Genomic DNA, 22,737 nt, shown 5'->3' with positions numbered 1-22,737 from the left:
TGTTGTAGGTTTTTTTGTGCTGCATGGCCAAGTTCTAGAAGCATTATCTCCTGATGTTTTGCCTGCATCTGTGGCAGGCATCCTCAGAGGTTGTGAGGTCTGATAATGCTTCTAGAAGATTGCCATACAGCCCAAAAAACCGACAACAACCCAGTGATTCCAGCCATGAAAGCCTTCGACAATACACAAAACATAGCGTTCTGGTCTGCGTAATTGTTATCACAGCTATCTAGAAGAGAAGCCTCCCTGTTTTAATTGTGTTTTAAATCTATAAAATGTTTTCACGTTGTTTTTACCTACTGTATATCAAGGAGGTATATCGAGGAGGAGCTGAGGAGCCTTCTAATCAAGGCGAAAGAAGAAAGCGCAAAAGCCGGGTTGCAGCTAAACGTCAAAAAAACCAAGATTATGGCAACAAGAATGATTGACAACTGGAAAATAGAGGGAGAAACCGTGGAGGCCGTGACAGACTTTGTATTTCTAGGTGCAAAGATCACTGCAGATGCAGACTGTGGCCAGGAAATCAGAAGACGCTTACTTCTTGGGAGGAGAGCAATGTCCAATCTCGATAAAATAGTAAAGAGTAGAGACATCAGACTGGCAACAAAGATCCGCCTAGTCAAAGCCATGGTATTCCCTGTAGTAACCTACGGATGTGAGAGCTGGACCTTAGGGAAGGTTGAGCGAAGGAAGATCGATGCTTTTGAGCTGTGGTGTTGGAGGAAAGTTCTGAGAGTGCCTTGGACTGCGAGAAGATCCAACCAGTCCATCCTCCAGGAAATAAAGCCCGACTGCTCACTGGAGGGAAAGATACTAGAGACAAAGTTGAAGTACTTTGGCCACATCATGAGGAGACAGGAAAGCCTAGAGAAGACAATTATGCTGGGGAAAGTGGAAGGCAAAAGGAAGAGGGGCCGACCAAGGGCAAGATGGATGGATGGCATCCTTGAAGTGACTGGACTGACCTTGAGGGAGCTGGGGGTGGTAACAGCCGACAGGGAGCTCTGGCGTGGGCTGGTCCATGAGGTCACGAAGAGTCGGAGACGACTGAACGAATGAACAACAACATATCACTTCAGGGGACCTGGAGGGTCAAGAGACAATACATGCCTTAAATACATAAAGAGATGAAAGATCTGGGCCTCCTGACACCATTGCTGGCACTGCAGCATAGATTAGGAAAGGATTTTAACCAATCTCTAGAAAGATGAGATATCCAATTCAATTCATGAACCTTTTGAACTCTTTCTCAGTTTTATTTGATTGCTGAACCAGAACAGATGTAAGCATCAAGTATTTTTTAGTAACTCTGGAAATGCAATTAAGCATTTATTTCTTTTCATTAAAAGGTTTGGGTGAGATAAAGAGAATCGGGGAAAAGAAAGACCTGTGATTTCAAGCAACAATTGATTCAAAAATGGTCAAATCCAAATGGCTGAAACTAAGCATGGAGACAATCAGGGGACAAGAAAAGCCAAACTGAAGGGACTGGGCAAAAAATATAGTAAAGATAGCAAAATTGTTTCTGATGGTCCTAAGATTAAAAAGTAACGGCCAAAAAAGGATGCAGCACAACAGGATTCTGAACTCCAGAAAAGCAGATTTTAAAGGGAGTAGATCTGGGTTTGAAGCAAATCCTGAATTCAAGTTATGTTTTAATGAGTAATCCTAATAATAGCTATTTGGACATTACCTCCAGTGCAGTGTTCCAAGTGTCCACTAGAGGGCACATAAAACCTATTTATTCCCCCCAAAAGTAGGGGAACTTGCTTCTGTGGAAGATTCTGGCACATTTGATGGTAGTATCCTGAACTTTAGCACTGCCTGGATATGCTGGTATGGCATCATGATAAGGAGGAGTGTACTAAACAAATCTGTGGATCCATACTGTTGCTTCCAGTGGTTGTTTTTTCATATACATATGGTCCCATCTATCCATGAAAGGTTAGGAGTCAAAAGAGTTAATAAAAGCAGATAGAAAGATCAAATGATCCACAATAGGTGAACATGAGAAATTTGCTTTTCTGCTGCCTTTAATCAAACCATTTTAGCATGGTTTATTAAATTGGAAATCACTTGCCCGCAACTATTTGCAAACCCAACTGATAGACATGTAGCAAGAGAGTTGTAAGAAAATAGTGAGAGGCCAATTTTCTACATATTAATTCACTGGTAGGAACAAATGCTATTTCCTACTCAGTATTTTAAAGAGAGACTTGGACTTCATCCTGTCACTGCAAGGACTCACATATAATAGTTATTTGGGAATGGAAATGACTGAGATGTGATATGACAGCTATTTTAAAATATTTTATGGATTATGTTTGTTTACAAGGAATACAACATGAACCAATGAAATCAAATTTCCACAAAAGAAATTAGGAAGATTGTCAAACAGAACAAATTCATGTTTCAAGAAGGTTTCTGATACGGTTTTGGAAAGACAAAGGTTTTTCTTGACCATTTCAAAAGTATATGCTAGTTGAAAATAGAAAGTCTGCATAAATAGACTGATACTGAACAAGAGAGGAAGAGAGGTAGAATGGGGGGGGGGGGGCAGGTTACGAACTAGAGCTATTACAAACAGATACAGACAGTCCCCAAGTTACAAACAAGATAGGTTCTGTAGGCTTATTCTTAAGTTGAGGATTGTTGTGGAAACAAGGGTTGGTGAGAAAATTTCAGTTGAAACACCTTTTTCCCATGATAACACTTCCAGGAGTGAATTCCCCTTCCAAGTGGTAGATTTATTTCACTTCCTGTTGTCTCTCCCTCATTCTTAACTATGAGTTGTTTGTAAGTCAGATGCTTATAACTCAAGGACTGTCTGCCTACTCTAGGAGATAAACCCTTGGGCATTGCCTCTTTAACAGAACATCTGATACCAGAGGCAGAAATAATGTGGAAAGAATAGGGATAGGTCTCTACACCACAAAAGAGAAAAGCAGTTCAATATGTTTCAGTATACATTTTATCCAAAAATATGTTTCAGCATACATTTCATACAAAACAAAGAGCTCTGGTAAGCTCAGGTAACAAAGGTGATATGGTAAAGTGGTTACGAGACTGTACTGTAAATTATGAATGGCGATGAGACCAAGCCCTATGAAGAGAGAGTGAGGGAACTAGGTGTGCTTACACTGGAGGGCAGATGACTGAGATGTGATAGGATAGCTATTTTTAAATATTTGATGGACTATGATACAGATGGAGCACGTTTGTTAACAAAGAATACAACCTGAACCAATGAAGTCAAATTTCCACAAAAGACACTTTGTATGAAACATTAGAAAGACCTTTGTGATGGTACAAGCTGTTTAACACACTGGAACAGACTACCTGGATACTTCTTCGTTATAGGTTTTTAACAAGAGGCTAATTGCTATTAATCAAGGATGATCAACTAAAAGACTTTTTGCACTGATGGGAGATGAGCTAGAAGGCCACTGAGGTCTGCCATAACAAGAAATGAGGAAGATTCTCAAACAAATTAGCAAATATGGTTATCTATATAGCTCTAAAATGGGCTCACATCCTTACATATAGTGCCATCTACTTGAATAAAGATACGCTGGAACTATGAGACTCACCAGCCACTCTTTAAAGTTGTACTTGGATGTCATACATCATCAGATTGACTTAAGGAATTAAGCCAAATGGGTGAGGCTGAGAGAAGTGGTACAAAGCAAAATCTCCACATAGTTCTTATGAACTAGCTTTAAGATGTCTTTGACTTATGGTGACTAGAAATTCGAGACTTCCAAGTGACCTTGTCTTACAGATTCAGGGCTACAGCTTCCTTGGTTGAGTCTATCTATCTAGAATGTAGTCTTCCTCTTTTCCTACTGGCTTCCACTTCATCAAGTATTACTATGTTTTGTAATGAGTCATCCCTTCTCATAATACGGCGAAAATACGATAGTCTCAGCTTAGTCATCTTGGCTTTTAGGAAGAGTTCAGGCCCAATTCATTCTAAGATACAATTCACCATTTATCTAACTCTAAAGCCTTGTTCTCTCAATGTTTTTAAAGGTTTCCTTAACAATATTTCAAAGCCATAGAAAGAACAGTGCAACCTGAGCTGAGTGAATAGTAATAGGTTGGTTTGAGGCCCAAGTGTGCCATTTAAGCACTAATGCTTTGCTCTGCTTGGCTCACACATGAACACGGAGTCCAACAGTGTAATTTTAACTGAATGTCAATTAAAAATTAAAGGCTACAGTGCTCAGAACGAAAAATTGAGGACAAGAACACACAAGATGTCTCTGTAAAGTGGCTTTCATAGCATACGCTTTTATAGTCATGTTGAATAAAAAATTAGGGATGCTATTTGTAGCTCTGACAACATTAACACAGAACAAATTTGGGGATGAAATATTAACCTGTCAAGCAAGGTTTACCAATGGCTTCTGGCTTTTTGTTATAATAAATCAGATTCACCAGGTATCTTTTCTATTCTCAGGACCACTCCTACTAGTGAATGAAACAGGACTAAAGATATGGCACCTAAAGTTCACTTTAATCCTTTCATGCAAGAATATGACCACTATCAACCAATAAATTATTTTGAATGGCCTCCTATTGGCTCTGCCAGAAATCAATCTTCTGGCAGTGGCAAAGCAGCAGTGAAGGTGGGAGAAAGAGAAAAGCATGATTGTAAAGGCGGGATGTAGAAGGACAACCAACAGTTTGGAGGAGGAAGGGTCCCTGGCACTGCACTAGTGTCATACAACAAAGCATCATCTAAAGGATTGACAATATTTTTTCCCTACATGCTAAGGACTAATACCCTATTTGTGCACATTGGTTACCACTATTTCTTTCTTTCTTGGAAGCTCTCAATGGATCAGCAGCACCAGTTCAGAGACTATTTTAGCACAGGTCTAAGCAATCTCTCTGATAGTGCCTTGGCTCTGAGGACTGATCGTACATCAGAAGTCAGACATTGAGAAGTAAATGGAGCAGAGTGTGCACTTCCTTCCTTCCTTCCTTCCTTCCTTCCTTCCTTCCTTCCTTCCTTCCTTGGACACTGGCCACCAATTCCTTTCTCTGTCTGAAGCAATGCAGCTGAGAGGAATGTTGTTTTACTACAGTATACAAAAAAAAAATTCTGGTTTTCATATTTTTCCCTAAAGAAATTAAGAAAAATGAAGCTAATTTACATCAGACACATAACAGAAGAGGCAACAATTGCTGCAAGAGGACTCTTCATAGAAACTATTTCACTGCTTCTAGGACTAAAAACTAGCACATATGTATTGTGCATTTCATCTTTTCATTTTTCATTAATCTGCAGCTTTTCTTGGTGCAGAAATAATGCAATTCAACTGAAAGAAGTTGGGCTCTGCTCTCAACTATTCAGGACTTCTCGCTATAAAGAGTCAGTATGTGTAAAGAAAAGTGCTTTGGAAGATGTAGTGGTGATATTTTCCAAAACAAAGAAATGCAATTGTGTTTATATTATAGGAAATAAGGTAATGCATTGCTATGAATGGTATATAGACAAGCACTCTGCTGGGAGGTGAAAGCATAAAATATTGGAAATCAGTGGTAACTTGATGAGAATTTGAATGTTTTTTTTAAAAAAGCAAATGTGTTGAATCAGTTAGGTTGAGTTAATGAGAGTTTGGATTTAGATAAATAAAAGTTCAGTTTCAGTAAGAGAACAATTTATTCAGTTCTATATAGCTAAGAGTTGTAAGTTGGGTCAGGTTTTATTCAGAATAATTATTGTTAGGATAGAGTTCTATACTTATGCTTCTATATTTCTGCTTGGCATTTCTAGTTCTTCCTAGAATGCAGTAAGAAATGTGTTTTATAGAGAAACAATCCGCCAAGCTCCCAACTACAGTAAGAAAGGAGAAAGCACAGAGGCACTACTACTTAACTAGGCACACTGAGAATAACTCTATAGTTCAAGGCAGAAGCCAAAGATGCCTCAGACTCCTCATCAACATGCATATTTTAAAAGGTATTAAACTTTGCAGCTCTCAAAGACATCAGTAAAAAGAAACAAGGCAATGCATCAGTCAGAAACACTGTATGTCTGAAGAGCTACTGCATTCTTTCTGATCCACATTGCATATTTTGTCTACACTCCCTGGCTCCCTCCTCTTGTTTAACGTAACAACAAATGTAAAATCACATGAGATGTCCACTATACTATTTCTATTACAAAACAAGGTGTCTGGAAAGAAAAAGGTTAGAGAAAAATGAGATTTTTGTCTTTTCTTCTTTTATGATGTTTCAAAGAATATGTGTTAGGAATATAAATAGAAATTATAGATATAAATTTGAAGCTATTGTCATAGATCGCTGAAGTAGTACTCACCCCTGGCTGCAATCAGTCATAAGGTGTGTCCAATTCACATATTGTCAATGAAATGAGGAAGAAGAAAAGTATAAATCAGAACAAATAATCAAATCACATATAGCATGAACAAGATTCAACCCACACCATGCCCTCAAATACCTCCAAGTCCCACATTCATTAAAAGGTCAAACAAAAATTGCATCAAACTACATGTCCCATCTTCCCACATTCCAAATTAGAAAAAGGACCAGTTTTAAAGCTAATTCTGGGCTTAAATAAGATGAAAACTGGAAATACTGAGTATCAAAATACCACTATATTTATCAATAGCATGTCCAAATTCAGAATAATATGAATAACATTAATAAATTCAGAATACGCTCAATCTGAAAAGGTGAACAAAACAAGTAGCAAAACAAATACAAAGAGAATCAAGCAGTGAATGCAAAGACAATCAAGCAACAAGGGGACCATTTTGTGGCCTCTTTGGAAATACCTATTAGGTTTTTAAAGGACAACTAAAAAAATCAAATATTATAAGATGTGAAATATAAAAGGGGAGGGGAAGAGAGTAAATGACAATTGTTCAGCCTGAATACAAAGTCTTAAAGGTCATTCACTAACTTCAACAAGAGAGGGCCATCTCCAAAACCCATAGCTGTAAAATATGATCCATAGCAAGGTGTAGCAGGGATTTTTAAAATATAGTAGGACCAACTTCCATGATAGCTAAACAATTTTTTAAATGTCACTTCTGTATTAAAAGATAGTACCTAATCATAAGGTTTTGGAGCCAAAAAAGTCATGCCTTATTTATGATAGCCAGTTGTGCAGAGAAATGATAAGTAGGTCTTTCGTCTTTTTAATTAATCCTTTGTGATCTTCGTAGATTCTATGCAAAAAATGAGTATAATGTATAGTTTTGTATGCATTGACCTAATGCATAAGCTGAAGGCAGGTTTTGGGGCCAGAATTATGGATTACAATATTACCTGCCAATAAATTGAGAGTTATCCAGCAGAGAGGAGAAAGCATCAGATTACCCCCAAGTGTCCAGTTGCCATTGGCCACCATTTCTGCCATTTTTTAATTTATTTATTTTTTGCCCACACATTTGAAAAGGCCTTTTATCCCTGTGTTCAGATAAGAAGGCGATTCAGGTTTTTCTGTTTTTTTTTAAAAAAAAAGTTAAAATATGGTTTAATTCTTACACATCCCAACAAAAAAAAACCTTGATGTCTTGGTTTTTAAGCCTGCTTTAGGTGCCGCTTCAGAAAATTGAACTGCATAGACCACATCAGTTTTAGTTTCTTAGATATGCTGATTATGGTTTTCTATGGGCCAAAAAGATGACGACTGGTAAACGACATACGTTCTGTATCTCAAAAATAGGGGAGAATTGGTATCATTTTGGAATCAACAAATCAAATGTATTCAGAAACAGAGCTAATGTTTGAGACACCAAAATGTGCGTTGGTCAGTGATATCAAAAAAGGAACCACCATCTTCTCTGTGTAGAGGGCAAAAGGTGAGAGATTAGACCATCCAAAAAGAGAATCTAAAAGAATCACTGTCCCTTCCTGCTTCATCCTCTCTACTATGGCATTTTTAAATGTCTGGGAAGGAAAATGGTGACAGCAACCCTCTGGTGCTTCGCCTCAAAACAGAAGAAGGGATTCATGCTTCTTTTAGGTTCTAAAAGGATTTAAAAGCCCTCACATTTTGCAACTACATGGAAGAGAGAATGATTCCTGTTTTTATAAGAGTTAAGGCTGGGTACTGATACTGACCTGTAGATAAGCTGAGTCAAGTTTTGAGGTTAATTTTTTGACTAAAATTTCTATACATGAGTATACAGAGTGATACAAGGAGAACAGCTACCCATCAGTCATGTCAGAACATGTGGCAGGGGTGTGGAAATAAATATGTATGGATAATTTACCTGCTTTTTAGCTCTGCAGGCAGTCCCTGAGTTACAGACATGCAATGTCTAGTTACAAATGGGGATGAGACAACTGGAAGTACAAGGAGATCTCACAATAGAATTTTCAAAATCCAAGGACAATTAGATTTTGAAAGTGATGTGAAATCTTCTGAAAGTGGGCAAAGACAGCAAAAGAAAGTTTACAGGAATGTTAACCCTTCTCTATTTAAAAAAAAATGTTTGCAGTTACACTTACCTAATGTACCTGTTCCAATTTACATACAACTTCAACTTAAGAACAAACCTACAAAACCTATCTTGTCCGTAATCTGAGAACTGTCTATACTTTTCTAAAAGTAGGTGGAAATTAATGATATATATGTGGATATAATTTAATTGAAATTTAATAATAATTTTAAATGTTTTTATTTTATGGAATGTCTGTGCTTTCATCTGTAGTTTTTTTAAAAAAATGTAAATAGTTTTGAATCACAGTTATGGAGAAGAGGCAGGACAGTAACACTATTGATACAGTTGAATTTTAAATATTATGATTGCTCAAAAGAACATCTATAGACAAGTGACCAAGATTCTGTTTCCAGCCATTAGCCTGGTCATCCACTGTAGCCACCTGACTCTTCTTGAAATCACCTATTCCTAGGTTCTTGTGGGTTTTTTCGGGCTATAGAGCCATGTTCTAGAGGCATTTCTCCTGACGTTCTAGAAGCATTTCTCCTGAGATTTTCCCAGGCTCAGGCAAGCCTTCAAATGCTAATGAAGGTGATCAGCTGAAACATTCACACCTAACTGCAGCAGGGAAGAGCTCCTTGCCCCACCCCAGCCATTCCACAGATATATAAACCCTTTGTCCTAATTCCAACAGACCTCACTACCTCTGAGGATGCTTGCCATAGATGCAGGCGAAATGTCAGGAGAAATGCCTCTAGAACATGGCTCTATAGCCCGAAAAAACCCACAAGAACCTAGTGATTCCAGCCATGAAAGCCTTCGACAATACACCTATTCCTGCTTACAAGAGCACCACTTACATTTGGCTTGTGCACTTGAGAAGGCAAGAGTCAGTTTGGCAAAGAGTTCATCATTCTCAAAACGATCCTCCTTAGCTTTGGCCCAGAAGCAGTCTTCTGATAGCTCCTGAGCTGTAATCTATAAATGAGAGAAGACATTCAGAATTTCTAGACACACGTCCATATAAACTGCAGAACATGCTTCTATGGCAAATAAACAGCTTTTAGGGGTTTTTTTTAGAAAAAGAAACATTGTGGGGCAGATGTATCAGAATATCAACTTTTGCGCAGCAGAACTCATTTTACCAGACTTAAATAGTGTTAACCTAAAGTTACAGATAAATTTATAAACTGGTAATTGTTGGCAAATATTATTTTATTCACTTGGGGATTGGCGAATTATGCTAGTTTCACAATTACTAAATTAGCACTTGCCAGTTTGGACGATGATATCATTACCAGTAACTGTAATTGGCTCACAATTCTTTTCTTGTATATATTCAAACCTTGCAGATTAATAAATATTTATGGAAATATTAGCTCTGTTTTTTTCCTATTTTAAATCTGTTTATAGCAAATGGATAGTCTACTTTCTAATCGAAAAGGTTCCTCAAAACAGGACAGTAAAACCAATCAGGACCATAAAGAAGATCAAAAACAGGAGCTAGCTAATGAACAGAAGCAGCAAGGGGGAGTATATCTCTAATAATAAAAATATTAATTTTTTTTGAAAAAGTCAGTCTTTAACACCTTATAGCAAGATTGGTAAGGGAGAGCGGCCAGGACAGACTAATTCAATAGCCTGGGTTGCAACGAAGAGGATTTGCCCTGCCTTTCCACTAATCATATTTTAGATGTTGCGAGAGAATGAAGAAGGGCCTTCTTCCAAGATCTATAGTGAACAGATTCAATGTGGAATAGATGATCTTTACTTATCAAAGTAATATTTCATATCAATTATTAAAAAGGGTTGGCATTTATGTTTTTTGAGCAACGTAGGGTAAAGTTTCATGCATCTGACAAATTGAGTCCTAGCTCACAAAAGCTTATCTTTCAATAATTCTAGCAGTCTTTAAGATAAGGTGCTGCCTTGCTTCCTATGCTCTCAAACATTTTAAAAGCACTATCTTAAAAATCTATAATCAATTCACTGGGGAATTTCTCTCAGACCTCCACACCATAAGATCATGTGATTTAGACTAGTTGCACACGGAGAGGAGCAAACTTCCGAATAAATCTCTCTTCATCCCCAACAAATGCCACAGTACTACATAGAAAAGGGGAAGGCATTTCAAGTAACACTACAGGACAAAGGTTGTAACATGGCTGGGATAAAAAGAACAGTAACCAACAATACAGGAAGCCTATCTAGGAATCAGCCAGCTGAACACCACCTTAGACCAGTTAGTTCTCCGTAGCTGAACTTCTGGCTTGTAAAGCTTCTTTGGAGTCAATCCAAATGGCAGAGCTGGAGCTGCAGTTGTCATGGCCCCAAATGCAGGTGGCATGGGAGGAGGAGGCACTCCAAGAGGCGGTGGTGGTGGAGGCACCCCAGCCATTCCAGGAAGAGGTGGAGGTGGCGGTGGCATTCCTGCCATCCCTGGTAGAGGTGGTGGAGGAGGTGGTCCACCTGCCATACCGGGAAGAGGTGGAGGTGGAGGTGGCATTCCTGGCATGCCAGGTAGAGGTGGTGGTGGTGGTGGTACTCCTGCCATCCCAGGAAGAGGAGGTGGTGGCGGAGGTGGCGGTGGAATTCCTGCTGCTCCAGGGAGAGGCGGTGGAGGAGGCACTGCTGCTGCTCCAGGGAGAGGTGGTGGGGGAGGTATTGCTGCTCCTCCAGGAAGAGGAGGGGGAGGGGGCGGAGGAGGAGGCACTGCTGCTCCTCCAGGGAGAGGTGGCGGAGGAGGTGGCGGCGGAGGAGTAGGAGCAACCTCTGCCACTCCAGGTGAAACAGATGAAGAAGTCATGTTCTCCATTTTCTTCTTAAGGTCCTCAAGTTCTTGCGTCAGAGAAGCAATCTGTAAAGATAGGGGAGAGATTCACAGTAAGTTAGTTTAGCAGAATATCACATTCCCAACCCAACACCTGTGAAGAGATGTAGGGCTTAAATCCTGGCAATCAGGTTGAGAGCATCTGCATAAAAATTAAGAGTGAGAACGAGAAAAGATGTAGTTTTGGGGGTCTACTACAGACCTCCAAGCCAGACTGAAAACCTGGATGGGGCCTTCCTTGAAGAGATGACTAAACATGCAGAAAAAAGAGATATAGTAATAATGGGAGATTTCAACTATTCTGATATTTGCTGGTAAACAAAATCTGCCAAGAATACAAAGTCCAACAAATTCCTTACTTGCCTTACAGATAATTTTATTGCCCAGAAGGTGGAATACACAAGAAGATCAGCTATTCTGGATGTGAGTCTAACCAACTCTGAATACCTGGTCAATGGAAGGAAAGTGGTGGGATCCTTAGGTGGCAGTGACCATGTTCTCATGAAATTTGTGATACAGAGAAAAGGGAAAACTAAGAGAAGTCAGACATGCATTCTGGACTGTAGGGGAACTGTGTTCAGGAAATGTAGGGAAATACTGAGTGTGATACCATGGATAAGAATACTAAAAGGGAGATAAGAACGGGTGAGATTTTCTTAAAAGCATGATACTGAAGGCACAACTGCAAATAGTGCCAACAAGGAGAAAAAAAGAAGTCTAAAGAAACCAGAATGGATGTCCAAAAAACTTTTAATTGAGCTAAGCTATAAAAGGAATAAGTAGAAGAAACGGAAAAGGGTGGAAATCACCAAAGACAAATTCAAATGAATAGGGAAAAGATCTGTAAGGCTAAAATGAAATCAGGCTTGTCAGAGAAACTAAAAGCAAAAAGGTTTTGTTTTTTTTGTTATGTCAGTAGAAAAAGGATGACCAAGGAAATGATAGGGCCCCTGCATGTAGAAGGTGGTGAAATGATGACAAGGAATAGGGAAAAGGCGGAACTGCTCAACACCTTCTTTGCTTTAATCTTCTCCCAAAAGGAAATGAGTCTTCAACATGAGTAATATGGAGTGGACATTGCAATAAGAGGAAACACAACCCAAAATAGAAAAAGTAGTAGCCAAGGAATACCTGGCTACTCTAAATAAATTCAAGTCCTCAGGGGCAGATGAATTACATCAAAGAGTATTGAAGGAACTAGATTTCATAACCACTGACAATAATCTTTGAAAATTCTTGGAGACATGAGAAGTCTCAGCAGATTGGAGAAGGGCAAATGTTGTCCCTATCTTCAAAAAGGGACAAAAAAGAGGACCCAAACAATTATCGTCCAGTCAGCTGGACATCAATACCAGGAAAGATTCTGGAGCAGATCATTAAGGAGGTGGTCTGCAATCACTTAGAAAGGAATGCTGTGATTACTGAAAGTCAACATGGATTTCTCAAAAACAAGTTATGCCAGACTAATCTTATCTCTCTATTTTTAAGAAAGCTACAAGCTTGGTAATTGCAGGGAATACTGTGGATGTAGGATATCTTGATTTCGTTAAGGCCTTTGACAAGGTCCCCCATGATATTCTTGCAAACAAACTAGTAAAATGTGGGCTAGATAATACTACTGTTAGATGGATTTGTAATTGGATGAGCGACCAAACCCAAAGGATGCTCACCATGTTTCCTCTTCATATTGGAAAGAAGTGGTGAGTGGAGTGTTGAAGGGTTATGTCCTGTGCCCAGTGCTGTTCAACATTTTTATTAATGACTTGGATGAAGGTTTAGAGGGCATGTTTGTCAAGTTTGCAGATGACACCAAATTGTGAGGGATAGCTAATACTCCAGAAAATAGGATCAGAATTCAAAATGACCTTAACAGATTGGAGAGCTGAGTCAAAAAACCCAAAAATGATACACTTAGGCAAGAAACATAAAATTTAGAGATACAGGATGAGTGACGCCTGGCTGGACAACACTAGATATGAACAAGAGCTTGGAGTTTGATGCAGCAGCTAAAAAAATGCAATTTTGGGCCACATCAAAAGGAGTATAGTGTCTATATCAAGGGAAGTAATGATGCTCTCTATTCTGCTATGGTTAGATCCCACCTGGGAACCACAATTCAAGAGAGATATTGACAAGCTAAAATGTGTCTAGAGGAGGGCATGCCCTATTAGGAGTGGCTCAAATAGCTGGTTATGTTTAGCCTGCAGAAGGTTGAGAGGAGAGATGATCACCATGTATGTGAAAGGATGCCGTAAAGAAAAGGGAGCTGGCTTGTCTTCTCTGGCCCTGGAGACTCTGGCCCTGGAGACTTAAAGCAATGAGTTCGAATTATAGGAAAAGAGATACTACCTGAACATTAGGAAGAATGTCCTGACTGTAAGAGCTGTTAAGTAGTGGAACTCTATGCCTCGGAGGGTGGTGGAAGCTCATTCTTTAGAGGCTTTTAAGCAGAGGCTGGATGGCTATCTATCAGGGGGGCGCGACGGGGGTCCAAGATGGCGGCGCGTGTCCTCCTGGTCTCCTCGGCCTGCTTCCGCCGGAGCCTCGCCGCCTCGGCTTCCTCCGCTTCCCGCCTCGCCGCCTCCTCCTCGGCCGGAGCCCGCCTCCTCTCGCCGGCTCCCCGCCTAACCCTCCTCCGGCCGCCGCAGGTTTCAGGAACATTCCTGCAGTTGAGCCGCCACTATGCTGACCTGCCCCCCCTCACGCTCGATGGCATCAAGGAGCGGGTCCTTTACGTCTTGAAACTCTACGATAAAATCGACCCTGAAAAACTCACAGCAAGTTCCCACTTCATGAAGGATCTGGGCTTGGACAGCCTGGACCAAGTGGAGATTATCATGGCGATGGAAGACGAATTCGGGTTTGAAATTCCCGACGTGGAAGCGGAGAAGCTGATGTGTCCCCAAGAGATTGTAGAGTACATTGCCGATAAGAAAGATGTGTATGAATAAAGCGCATGTCCATTGAGCCGAGTATTTCAGTTCTGCCCTGAGGGCCTGGATGGTGTGCGCAGGAAAGGGGGGACCCTGGTGATCAAGACACACGGACCCCTTTGTGCCCCTCACTGCATCAGTCACCGTTGGTCTCGGACAGATAGTTCTGCCAGCTGCTGTATTTAATGTTGTATCTATCAGGGGTACTTTGTGCTTTTCCTGCATGGAAGGGGATTGGACTAAAAGGCCTTTGGGCCTCTTCCAATTCTATTATTATTATTATTATTTTATTATTAACTTTATTTGTACCCCGCTAGCATCTCCTGAAGGACTCGATGCGGCTTACAAAGGCCAAGGCCACAAAACACAACACAAACAATATACTATTCTATGAAGAAAAAATAAACTTTGCAGAAACTCGTGAACTTTAATTTACTTTATCAGCTGTAAAAAAAATTAAATTATTATCCAATTTATCAACTTAACTACTAAGCTACGGTTTATGTTATATATACTACACAGCCCCCTTAGGTCTTTCGTAATGTTATAGCATCATCTTATCCTTCAAGAGCCCTCTAAGTTAATTAAAAACTGAAATGACAGACAAGCTGTCTTTGATGTCATGGGCATTTTTTACACAACATCTGTTCTACAGTAATAGAGGCTAGGATTTTAGAATGTGTGTGGGGGAAACTATGTGTCTTTGATTCCCTTAGTCCAACATAAATTCAAATGATGATTATAACACCTGCCCAAAGCTACATTTTGCCCCAACCCTTACTTGATCATTCAGCAAGGAGGTAGTATTTTCCAGTCTTTGTTTCTCTGAGGAGACCTGCTCTTTCTCTGATTCCAGGCTTTCTTTCTCATGAAGTAAATCTTGTAATTTTTGCTCCAAATCATTTTCCTTTTTCTTCATTTCCACTTGCAGTTCATGACGTGCTGTCAACTCAGAATCCAACTGAGGGGAAGAAACATTATATATTAATCATTTCTATAGATTCCATGTTGGTTAGATCTCATGCCACAGACTCTGCATGCCTTTGAACAATCTCATTTTGAGAGCAATGGAAACTTAAATACAGTAGAGTCTCGCTTATATAACATAAACGGGCCGGAAGAATGTTGGATAAGAGAAAATGTTGGATAATGTTGAATGTTTGCCGTGTATATGCTGTGCTCCTTCGGGGTGAGAAGGGTGAAATATAAATGTTTTAAATAAAATAATAATAAATAAAATAAATAATCAGGAGGGATTAAGGAAAAACCTATTAAACGTCAAATTACATTACGATTTTACAAATTAAGCACCAAAACATCATGTTTTACATCAAATTGACAGAAAAAGCCATTTGATACACGATAGCATTATGCAGTAATTACTGTATTTATTAATTTAGCATCAAAACATTGCAATGTATTGGAACAGCTGTAGATCCAGGCAGGAGGCAAACTGTGTTGAATACAGTACATTGGATGAGCAAAGGTTGGATAAGCAAGACTCTACTGTATCTATATTCCAACTTTATCTTGTATTTCACTCTTTTTGTCCAAGGAAGGACAAAAAGAGTGAAAGCTGATTCCATTGGAGATGAAATGGATTTTATAAACAGAATTTGTTAATGAAAAAATAGAAGTAACAGACTTTGTTGACAGTAACAAAAAGGCAGATGGAGGAAACATCAGGAGGAACAAAGTGATTCAACTTGTGAAAAAGAAGCAAAAAACAAACTTGATGCTAGATTAAAGTAGTGTTTAAGGTTATGTTTCACTGTTAATATGTTGTTATAGTACCAAAATATGAGATGGGTAATCTCCTAATTAGAATGGAAATTCTCTGCTTTTTTTTTTCTTGGAAGGAAAGGGAGGAAAGTGGTTCCAATTCATCCTTCACAAGTTGGATGTAGTTGGTTTTCTGTGCCTTATTTTGTATGTGAGTTTGTGGAAACCATTTGAAATGTTTTTCTTAAAGAAAAGGAGGAACTAGATTTCAAATAATCTATTAAAATAAATCAAAATTACTTCCTAGTGGTAATTCTATGCACAGAGCAATGGGAAGGTAAGCAATGCCCACCTGAAAAAAAAAAAGCAGATGATAATATCTATACGAAGCTTCCTTAAGTTGGATTGTGAACTGTCTACTTCAGCATTGTGCTGGAATCAGCAACAACTATGAAGCATTTCCTAATATCTCTGGCCAAGATATTTTTATTTAGATAAGTGGGGAACTAAATCTGAGACCCTTGCAAGGCAAGGGACCTTCCCCTACGTTATATACAATGTCAGAATTGTGGTTGTTATTAAGCATTCAAGAGTTCTTTAACTTTACTCTATCATAGAATTTTTTAACAGAAGCATTTTCACTTTGATATAACCCCCTGCCAGATGGGACATAACTCATGTTGAGAGAGTAGAGTACACATCAGTTATAACTGAGACAAATATAGACTCATTACCATCCCTTCATGTCTGTGAAGGAAACATCTCCTTTATAAATCTCAAGGAGTTGCAACAGAGTGAAGCAAAAGGTGAACTAAAGATAATAATTATTACTTCTGAAGTGCACCAAAAATTAAGCAGTGTGTCAGGACTGCACTAAAACCAAACAAATGTTGTCCCCTGACTCACTGCCTAATAGGCAAGTTAACATGGGAATGGGACAGAGAAGCAAAGGCAGGGATTAGATGAAGAAGTCTGCGAACAACATAAGGAGGGGAAAAGTGTAGTTGTGTTGTGACAAAGAATGCCAAATAGATCAGGAAGTAGGACATAAAGGTATTAATTATAACACCTAACACAAAGTCTAACCATGAAGTATTCACAGAGCAAAGTGTAACAAAGAGGGATTGATAGCACAAATTAGAAAAGTGTCAAAAACTGAAGAGATTTTTTAAAAAAAAAACAGCAAGGTTTTGTGACTTGATTAAGAACAGAAATGAGTGCAACAAGTGGCAAATCTAAAAAAGGGTAACATGAAAGGGCTGCATTGGTAATCACCTTTTTTTCCAGTTCAATAGCTTTAGCCTCACTTTTTGCCACCTTAGTTTGATCGATCAGGTTATCTACAGAAAAAGAAAAAGAAATGAGTCAATAGCAAATTAATAAGTAAAACCTTTCTTCTGTGTAGGCAGTATTTCAGGGCACTGCTCATTTTACAGATTTGCCTATTTTTGATCTTCCTCACATCTAGACACAATCTAAGCCAATTCAGGATGTATTTATACATCTGCTTATCTTATATTCATATACCTTTCCCTCAAGGTTATGCAGTTTGCACAACAGACTGGTGGAGAGATATCTTTCTTTCCATCTAAGGATAGGGACAAGAGTAAGATAAGATGTTTTTATTGTTATGTTCATATGCGGCATTGAATTTTGCCGGTGTCTTTAAGGCATCTTGAGTCCCTTGCGGAGTGAGAAAGACAGGATATAAATGAAGTAAATAAATGGTGTACTATTATTTCATATCATGGTAGGTGGAGATGGGAATAAAAATAAATAAATAAATAGATGTCTGCAGAGCAAACTATGTCCAGACTCACCTATCAGTCCCTCAATATGAAGATCAAGATGCTTGCGCCTGAAGTCTGGGTCGGCACCATTTTTATGAAGGACTATCTGTGAAATGCATTCATCAATCAATTTAAAATACTGAGGCCTAAAAGCAGGAAAAATAAAAGGGAAGATGCTTAGTGCTGGCGTTTAGAAGTACTGGCCTCCTAGAACAGGTAGGCCTATCCCAGTTCCTATAGATAACTCTGTAGGTTCCACTTACTGCCACTTCCCACCAAACACCATGAGAGTAATACCGGAATATGCTCCTGTTCATTTCTCTTCCTACCCCCAGCAATTAGTTGCAATTTGCTTCAATTAAATTATTTGAGCTGCCAAATTAGGTTCTCTCAGTTCTATGGCATAAGACATCTTTTTTCTGACAACGATACTACCAAAATCAATAGCACATAAATGCATGCAAAATGTACATCCTCATGAGGCAGTCTGAATTCTGCTTCTCCATCTAAAAAACTGAAGTGCCTGCTTAGAAAGCTCTTGTTGTTGAGTGAATTAATGTATAACAAATAAATGAACAAGTCAGTGTTATTTACTTCTCTTCAATTATCCTTTAGGCATTTTCAAAGCAATTTATATCTTTACCTGGCCTCATAATCATTACGGACTAGCAGGAGGTGCTGCAGCATGGAAAGGAAATGCTGCTCTGCCTTAGAATCCTTTACAGTATTGAGGAGAATCTGGAAGACTTCACTGGGGTCAGTGAAAAGTAATGATTAAGGAAGCAAAGACCATATGAATTGGACAGAAAAATGGAATTAGCATAACCATTGGCCATCAGACAATTTTCAATTCACTTCCCTTTGTGGCAAAACCTTGATGATGTTGCCACAGTTGGCCTGTGTTCTATTTAACACAATGGCTCTCTCACTGGATGTTCAAACAGAGAGATAAAGGATTGTGCCCTATTTTGTGCTCCTGGAGGCTTTAGGAGACTATATTTATCTCACTATTTCTTTTAAAGGACATGTTGCTCATCTTTACAATGAGAGCATGATAAAGAAACGATTGGTATAATGGGTTCAATCATAAGTAGATATTTAAAGTACATATCTATTGTTATTCTTCTATCTTAGAAAAAAAGTTTCAATTTCTATACCTATTTCAGACATTTCCTAGTGGCCAAATTCACAAAAATCTCCACCATATCACAAACAAAAGGAAAGCATGTTCCTTATTTTGCTTGGTTTAAACCCTCTTCATCAAGACTCTTCTACTGATCCTCTGATTTCCTCATCTATCACTTTCCCTCTATCTCTTTCCTCTTTGCTTTCCTACTGACTGACAGTTCCAGGGCTAACTGCGGCATGCAAGCAAACTACTGAATTTCATTGCATAATACTCTCACTTTTTATCCTTTTTTCTTAGATAAAAAAGGAAGTGCGACTATTATGCGATGAAAAACATATGCCTTTGATTCTCCAGTTTCTGGATTTAAAAAAAAAAACTGCTTTATTTTCAATACAAAAGGAAGAGGAATGATCTAGCCCCAAATAAATTGTTCAATTTCTGTTTGCGTTTTAAAAACTGCCTTGCCTTGGAGAAAGGAGGAGGGAAAATTCTCCCTCCCTCCCTTCCTTCTCCGAAGGCACGACAGTTTAAAAAAAACTTTGGAGCTCTTTGGAGAAAGGTGAAAGATCTCCGTTCTAGAGACCTCCATTTCATAGTTTTTAAACTGCCTTTCCTTCAGAGAGAGGAGGACAGGGGAATCCGCCTCAAACAGCTCTATGACTATTATGGGAGGAACACAAAATTGCCAATTTTGCCGCATACAAAATGGGGGTGTGACTATGACGAAGTGGCAACTATTATGTGAGGAAATACAGTATTTTGGAACTTGTTTTCCCTAGTGTAACACATGGACACATTTGTGTTTGCAAACACCTTTGCTTCCCCTCCCTGCAAAAATGAAGCTTGAACCAAAGGCATATGTTCTGGATGCTGTGCCCATGCCAGCAAGTGACTTGGAATCATACCAGAAGAAAATTAGGAAGACTGAAATGCAATCAATATGCATGGCAGTGTGAAATGACAGGACAAATAGTCCAAAGAACTTATCACTGAAAACAAATACATAGCAGAAAAAGGATATTCAATTTCTACACGAACGTCCTCCAATCGGCCTCTGAGATCGGCAGAATCTTCCTCTCCACTTTCTTCAAACACTTGCAGCTGAACCGATAGTTCCTCATTGTCCAGAGCACGCAGTTCCTAGAAAGGCCAAAGGAACATCAAAGGCTTGCAATATGTATGAAGACAATAATCTATGTATATATAGCTGTACACACTGTACATGTGATTACAAGACAATGTGAGAATGTCATTGTGCATGTAACTATATACACATTACTGTTTCTTTTCATATCACTGAGCCAGGAAGAATGAAGCAATGTTTGGTTGAGGTCAGAAGGACACAACACTCTTCTTTCATGTGGAGTATGTGTAAAGACACATACAAAGAAAACCAATAATAGAGTCCTCAAATTTTTTAAACAATCAAATATAGTGAAAAGGAAGAGGCTCTCCAATTCCAGAAGCATCCCCATTCGTAAGACTGTAGTAACATACATTAAATATTGTGGTCACATCTGGGCCGTTGTGTAACTGCTGGCAGCACAAAACATAAATGCTTCTCACCTTGAGGATCTGCTGGAGTCCAGAACGCATCAGCTCACTGCGGATGTGAACTCTGAAGTCAAGTTCATCTGCTGGGATTATTAGGGCATTGATCAACTGTAGACAGACTACCTAGGAAAACATTGTAGAGAGATTTAGATTCAGACCATATCCATACAGTCTCATCTCTAGGAGCAAGCAGGAATAAAGTCATCTAATGTAATAATAAACTGTTGCCAGTAAAAATAAATTGTTGCTTTGCTGGAAAATCTCAACTACTCTTCATTCAGAGAAAATAAGCAAAAAGGTTCAAGAAAACACTCCTTTTAAATCCATGTTCACTTTTCCTTCCCACACATTGTCCTCTGACAGACAAATCTTGAGGGTCAGGAGAAGTGCTTCAAATATGGCACTTTGTGTGATCTTTATAGCCAAAACCACAGGGGAATATGCTTTCAGTGTGGATATTCTACAAACCTCTATTTCAGGTCCTACCTTTAATGCCACTGAGGTACCACTCTTCAGGCCATCCAAGATAGGTTTAAATCGTTCCACTTCGTCCATTTCTGCTCGCTCTGTCAATGCGCCCAGAACTTGTTCATGCCTACCATAGAAGCAAGGAAAACAAATCAGTAGCAGCTTCTTTGACAGTGTAATCCTAAGTAATAACTTAGAATTGCTGCTATATAAAATAAATTTACACCACAGTAAATATGTATAGAAGTTCAATCTTCTTCATATCTGCATTTATGCCTGTGGATCACATAAATGTCTTCTACACAGATGTCACCTGCAGGCTGGCTGGTTCTGTATACATTTTTGAGCATTTGGGTTTTGGTTTCGTGATGGGAGTTAGACAGCACGAAACTTTTGAAATGAACTGTGAACACAGAAAATCATGGGAAAGAAAAATATAATGGTTGTAATGCTAAAGGCAGACAAATGTCAGCATTCTGTAAGAAGCAAAGACCACCAGCACTGAAGTGATTATTCTCCGCCATCAACTTTGCCACGTTTTCCAAATGCCTTCCAGTGCATTTACTTTATTCTCAGCTTAAGAGAGTGTCAGTGGAAAGTCAAAGAGATTTAAAGATCAGCTTTAAGTGGTACAAACACTTCACTGGGAAGCCCTGGCACTGGAGCATTCTATGTTTTATTATGCTTTTATTTTAATCTGTCTGTATGATTTTCTTCTTAGCAATTTAATGTTTTGCTTTATATGTTGGAAACCACCCTGCGTCCCTTTGGGGAGATAGGACAGTATACAAATAAAGTATTATTATTATTATTATTATTATTATTATTATTATTATTTGAAACATAACAAGATTAGTGCACAGCAAACAAGGTCACTCTGCTGGCTGTTGTATTGGATCACACATCAGACACTTCCCAAGCATCTAGGACTGTGTGATGTATCGGCAAATAATGCGTGCAGATCCAGTAGGACGACCTTTTGCAGCTGACAGATGATAATTTTGTCAGCACCGATTGTGTGCCAATGTCTTTAGGCACTGCACCGAGTGTGCCGATCACCATTAGGACCACATTTACTGGCTTGTGCCGGAGTCTTTGCAGTTTGATCTTCAAATCGTCATATCGTGTCAGCTTTTCCAGTTGTTTCTCTTCAATCCTGCTGTCCCCTGGGATTGCAACATCGGCAATCTGTACTTGGTTTTTTAACACGATCGTGAGGTCAGGAGTATTGTGCTCCAAAACTCTGTCAGTCTGAATTCAGAAGTCCCAGAGTAGTTTAACGTGTTCATTTTCTGTAATGTTTTCAGGCTTGTGATCCCACCAATTCTTTGTTGCAGACAGATGGTATTTGTCACACAAGTTCCAATGAATCATCTGAGCAATAGTATTATGCCTCTGCTTGTAGTCTGTCTGCGCGATCTTCTTGCAGCAGCTGAGGATGTGATCTATTGCTTCATCTGCTTCCTTGCGGAGTCTACACTTGGGATATATCATTGACTTTTCAATTTTGGCTTTGATGGCAATTATTATTATTATAACTGGAGGTCAGCTAAAATCACGTTTGTTCACAAATTTCCTTCTACATTTGCTTTTCAGATCCAAACCACTGTATTGCTCCCCTGAATATTAAGATATACAGTTCAGATACTACAGTTTTTAATATACTGAGTGTTAAAAGTTCCCAAGTGCCTTAAATCACACTTTTGAGAAAAGTGATAAACCACGTGTAGTCACTTACATGTCTACAGGCTGTGGCAAGATACAGAGGGCTGAGAGTAGTTTGATAGCATCAATCATCATGGCAGGGACTTTGGGATCCACTGATCTTGCCAAAAGCAGTATCCCATCTTCAGTTTCAAGCATTGTTTTAATTCCAAACTAAAAG

General features: G+C 39.0%; 2 protein-coding genes across 2 annotated transcripts in view; one reads left to right on the top strand and one right to left on the bottom strand.

Moving 5' to 3' along the window:
• Positions 1-22,737, bottom strand: part of DIAPH1 (diaphanous related formin 1) — a 114,031-nt gene that overhangs the window by 49,010 nt on the left and 42,284 nt on the right. Inside the window, exons 8-17 of the mRNA XM_067467710.1 lie at positions 22,591-22,730; positions 20,871-20,979; positions 20,397-20,507; positions 19,852-19,970; positions 18,345-18,461; positions 17,732-17,847; positions 17,187-17,251; positions 14,971-15,150; positions 10,660-11,283; positions 9,283-9,404 (exon numbers count right to left, since the gene is read on the bottom strand). Coding sequence (XP_067323811.1) covers positions 9,283-9,404; positions 10,660-11,283; positions 14,971-15,150; positions 17,187-17,251; positions 17,732-17,847; positions 18,345-18,461; positions 19,852-19,970; positions 20,397-20,507; positions 20,871-20,979; positions 22,591-22,730 — 1,703 coding nt within the window. The remainder of the gene's footprint in view (positions 1-9,282; positions 9,405-10,659; positions 11,284-14,970; positions 15,151-17,186; positions 17,252-17,731; positions 17,848-18,344; positions 18,462-19,851; positions 19,971-20,396; positions 20,508-20,870; positions 20,980-22,590; positions 22,731-22,737) is intronic.
• Positions 13,740-14,223, top strand: LOC137096955 (acyl carrier protein, mitochondrial-like). The gene has a single exon (XM_067467709.1). It carries the CDS (start codon positions 13,752-13,754, stop codon positions 14,205-14,207), a length of 456 nt encoding a protein of 151 aa, XP_067323810.1. The 5' UTR covers positions 13,740-13,751; the 3' UTR covers positions 14,208-14,223.

This window comes from Anolis sagrei, chromosome 4 (assembly GCF_037176765.1).
Source record: "Anolis sagrei isolate rAnoSag1 chromosome 4, rAnoSag1.mat, whole genome shotgun sequence".
Lineage (NCBI taxonomy): Eukaryota > Metazoa > Chordata > Lepidosauria > Squamata > Dactyloidae > Anolis > Anolis sagrei.
This window is presented reverse-complemented; position numbering and strand designations above follow the sequence as displayed.

Excerpts from the sequence above, each read along its gene's own strand:
- LOC137096955 (XM_067467709.1), top strand. The coding sequence starts at position 13,752 with ATGGCGGCGCGTGTCCTCCTGGTCTCCTCGGCCTGCTTCCGCCGGAGC.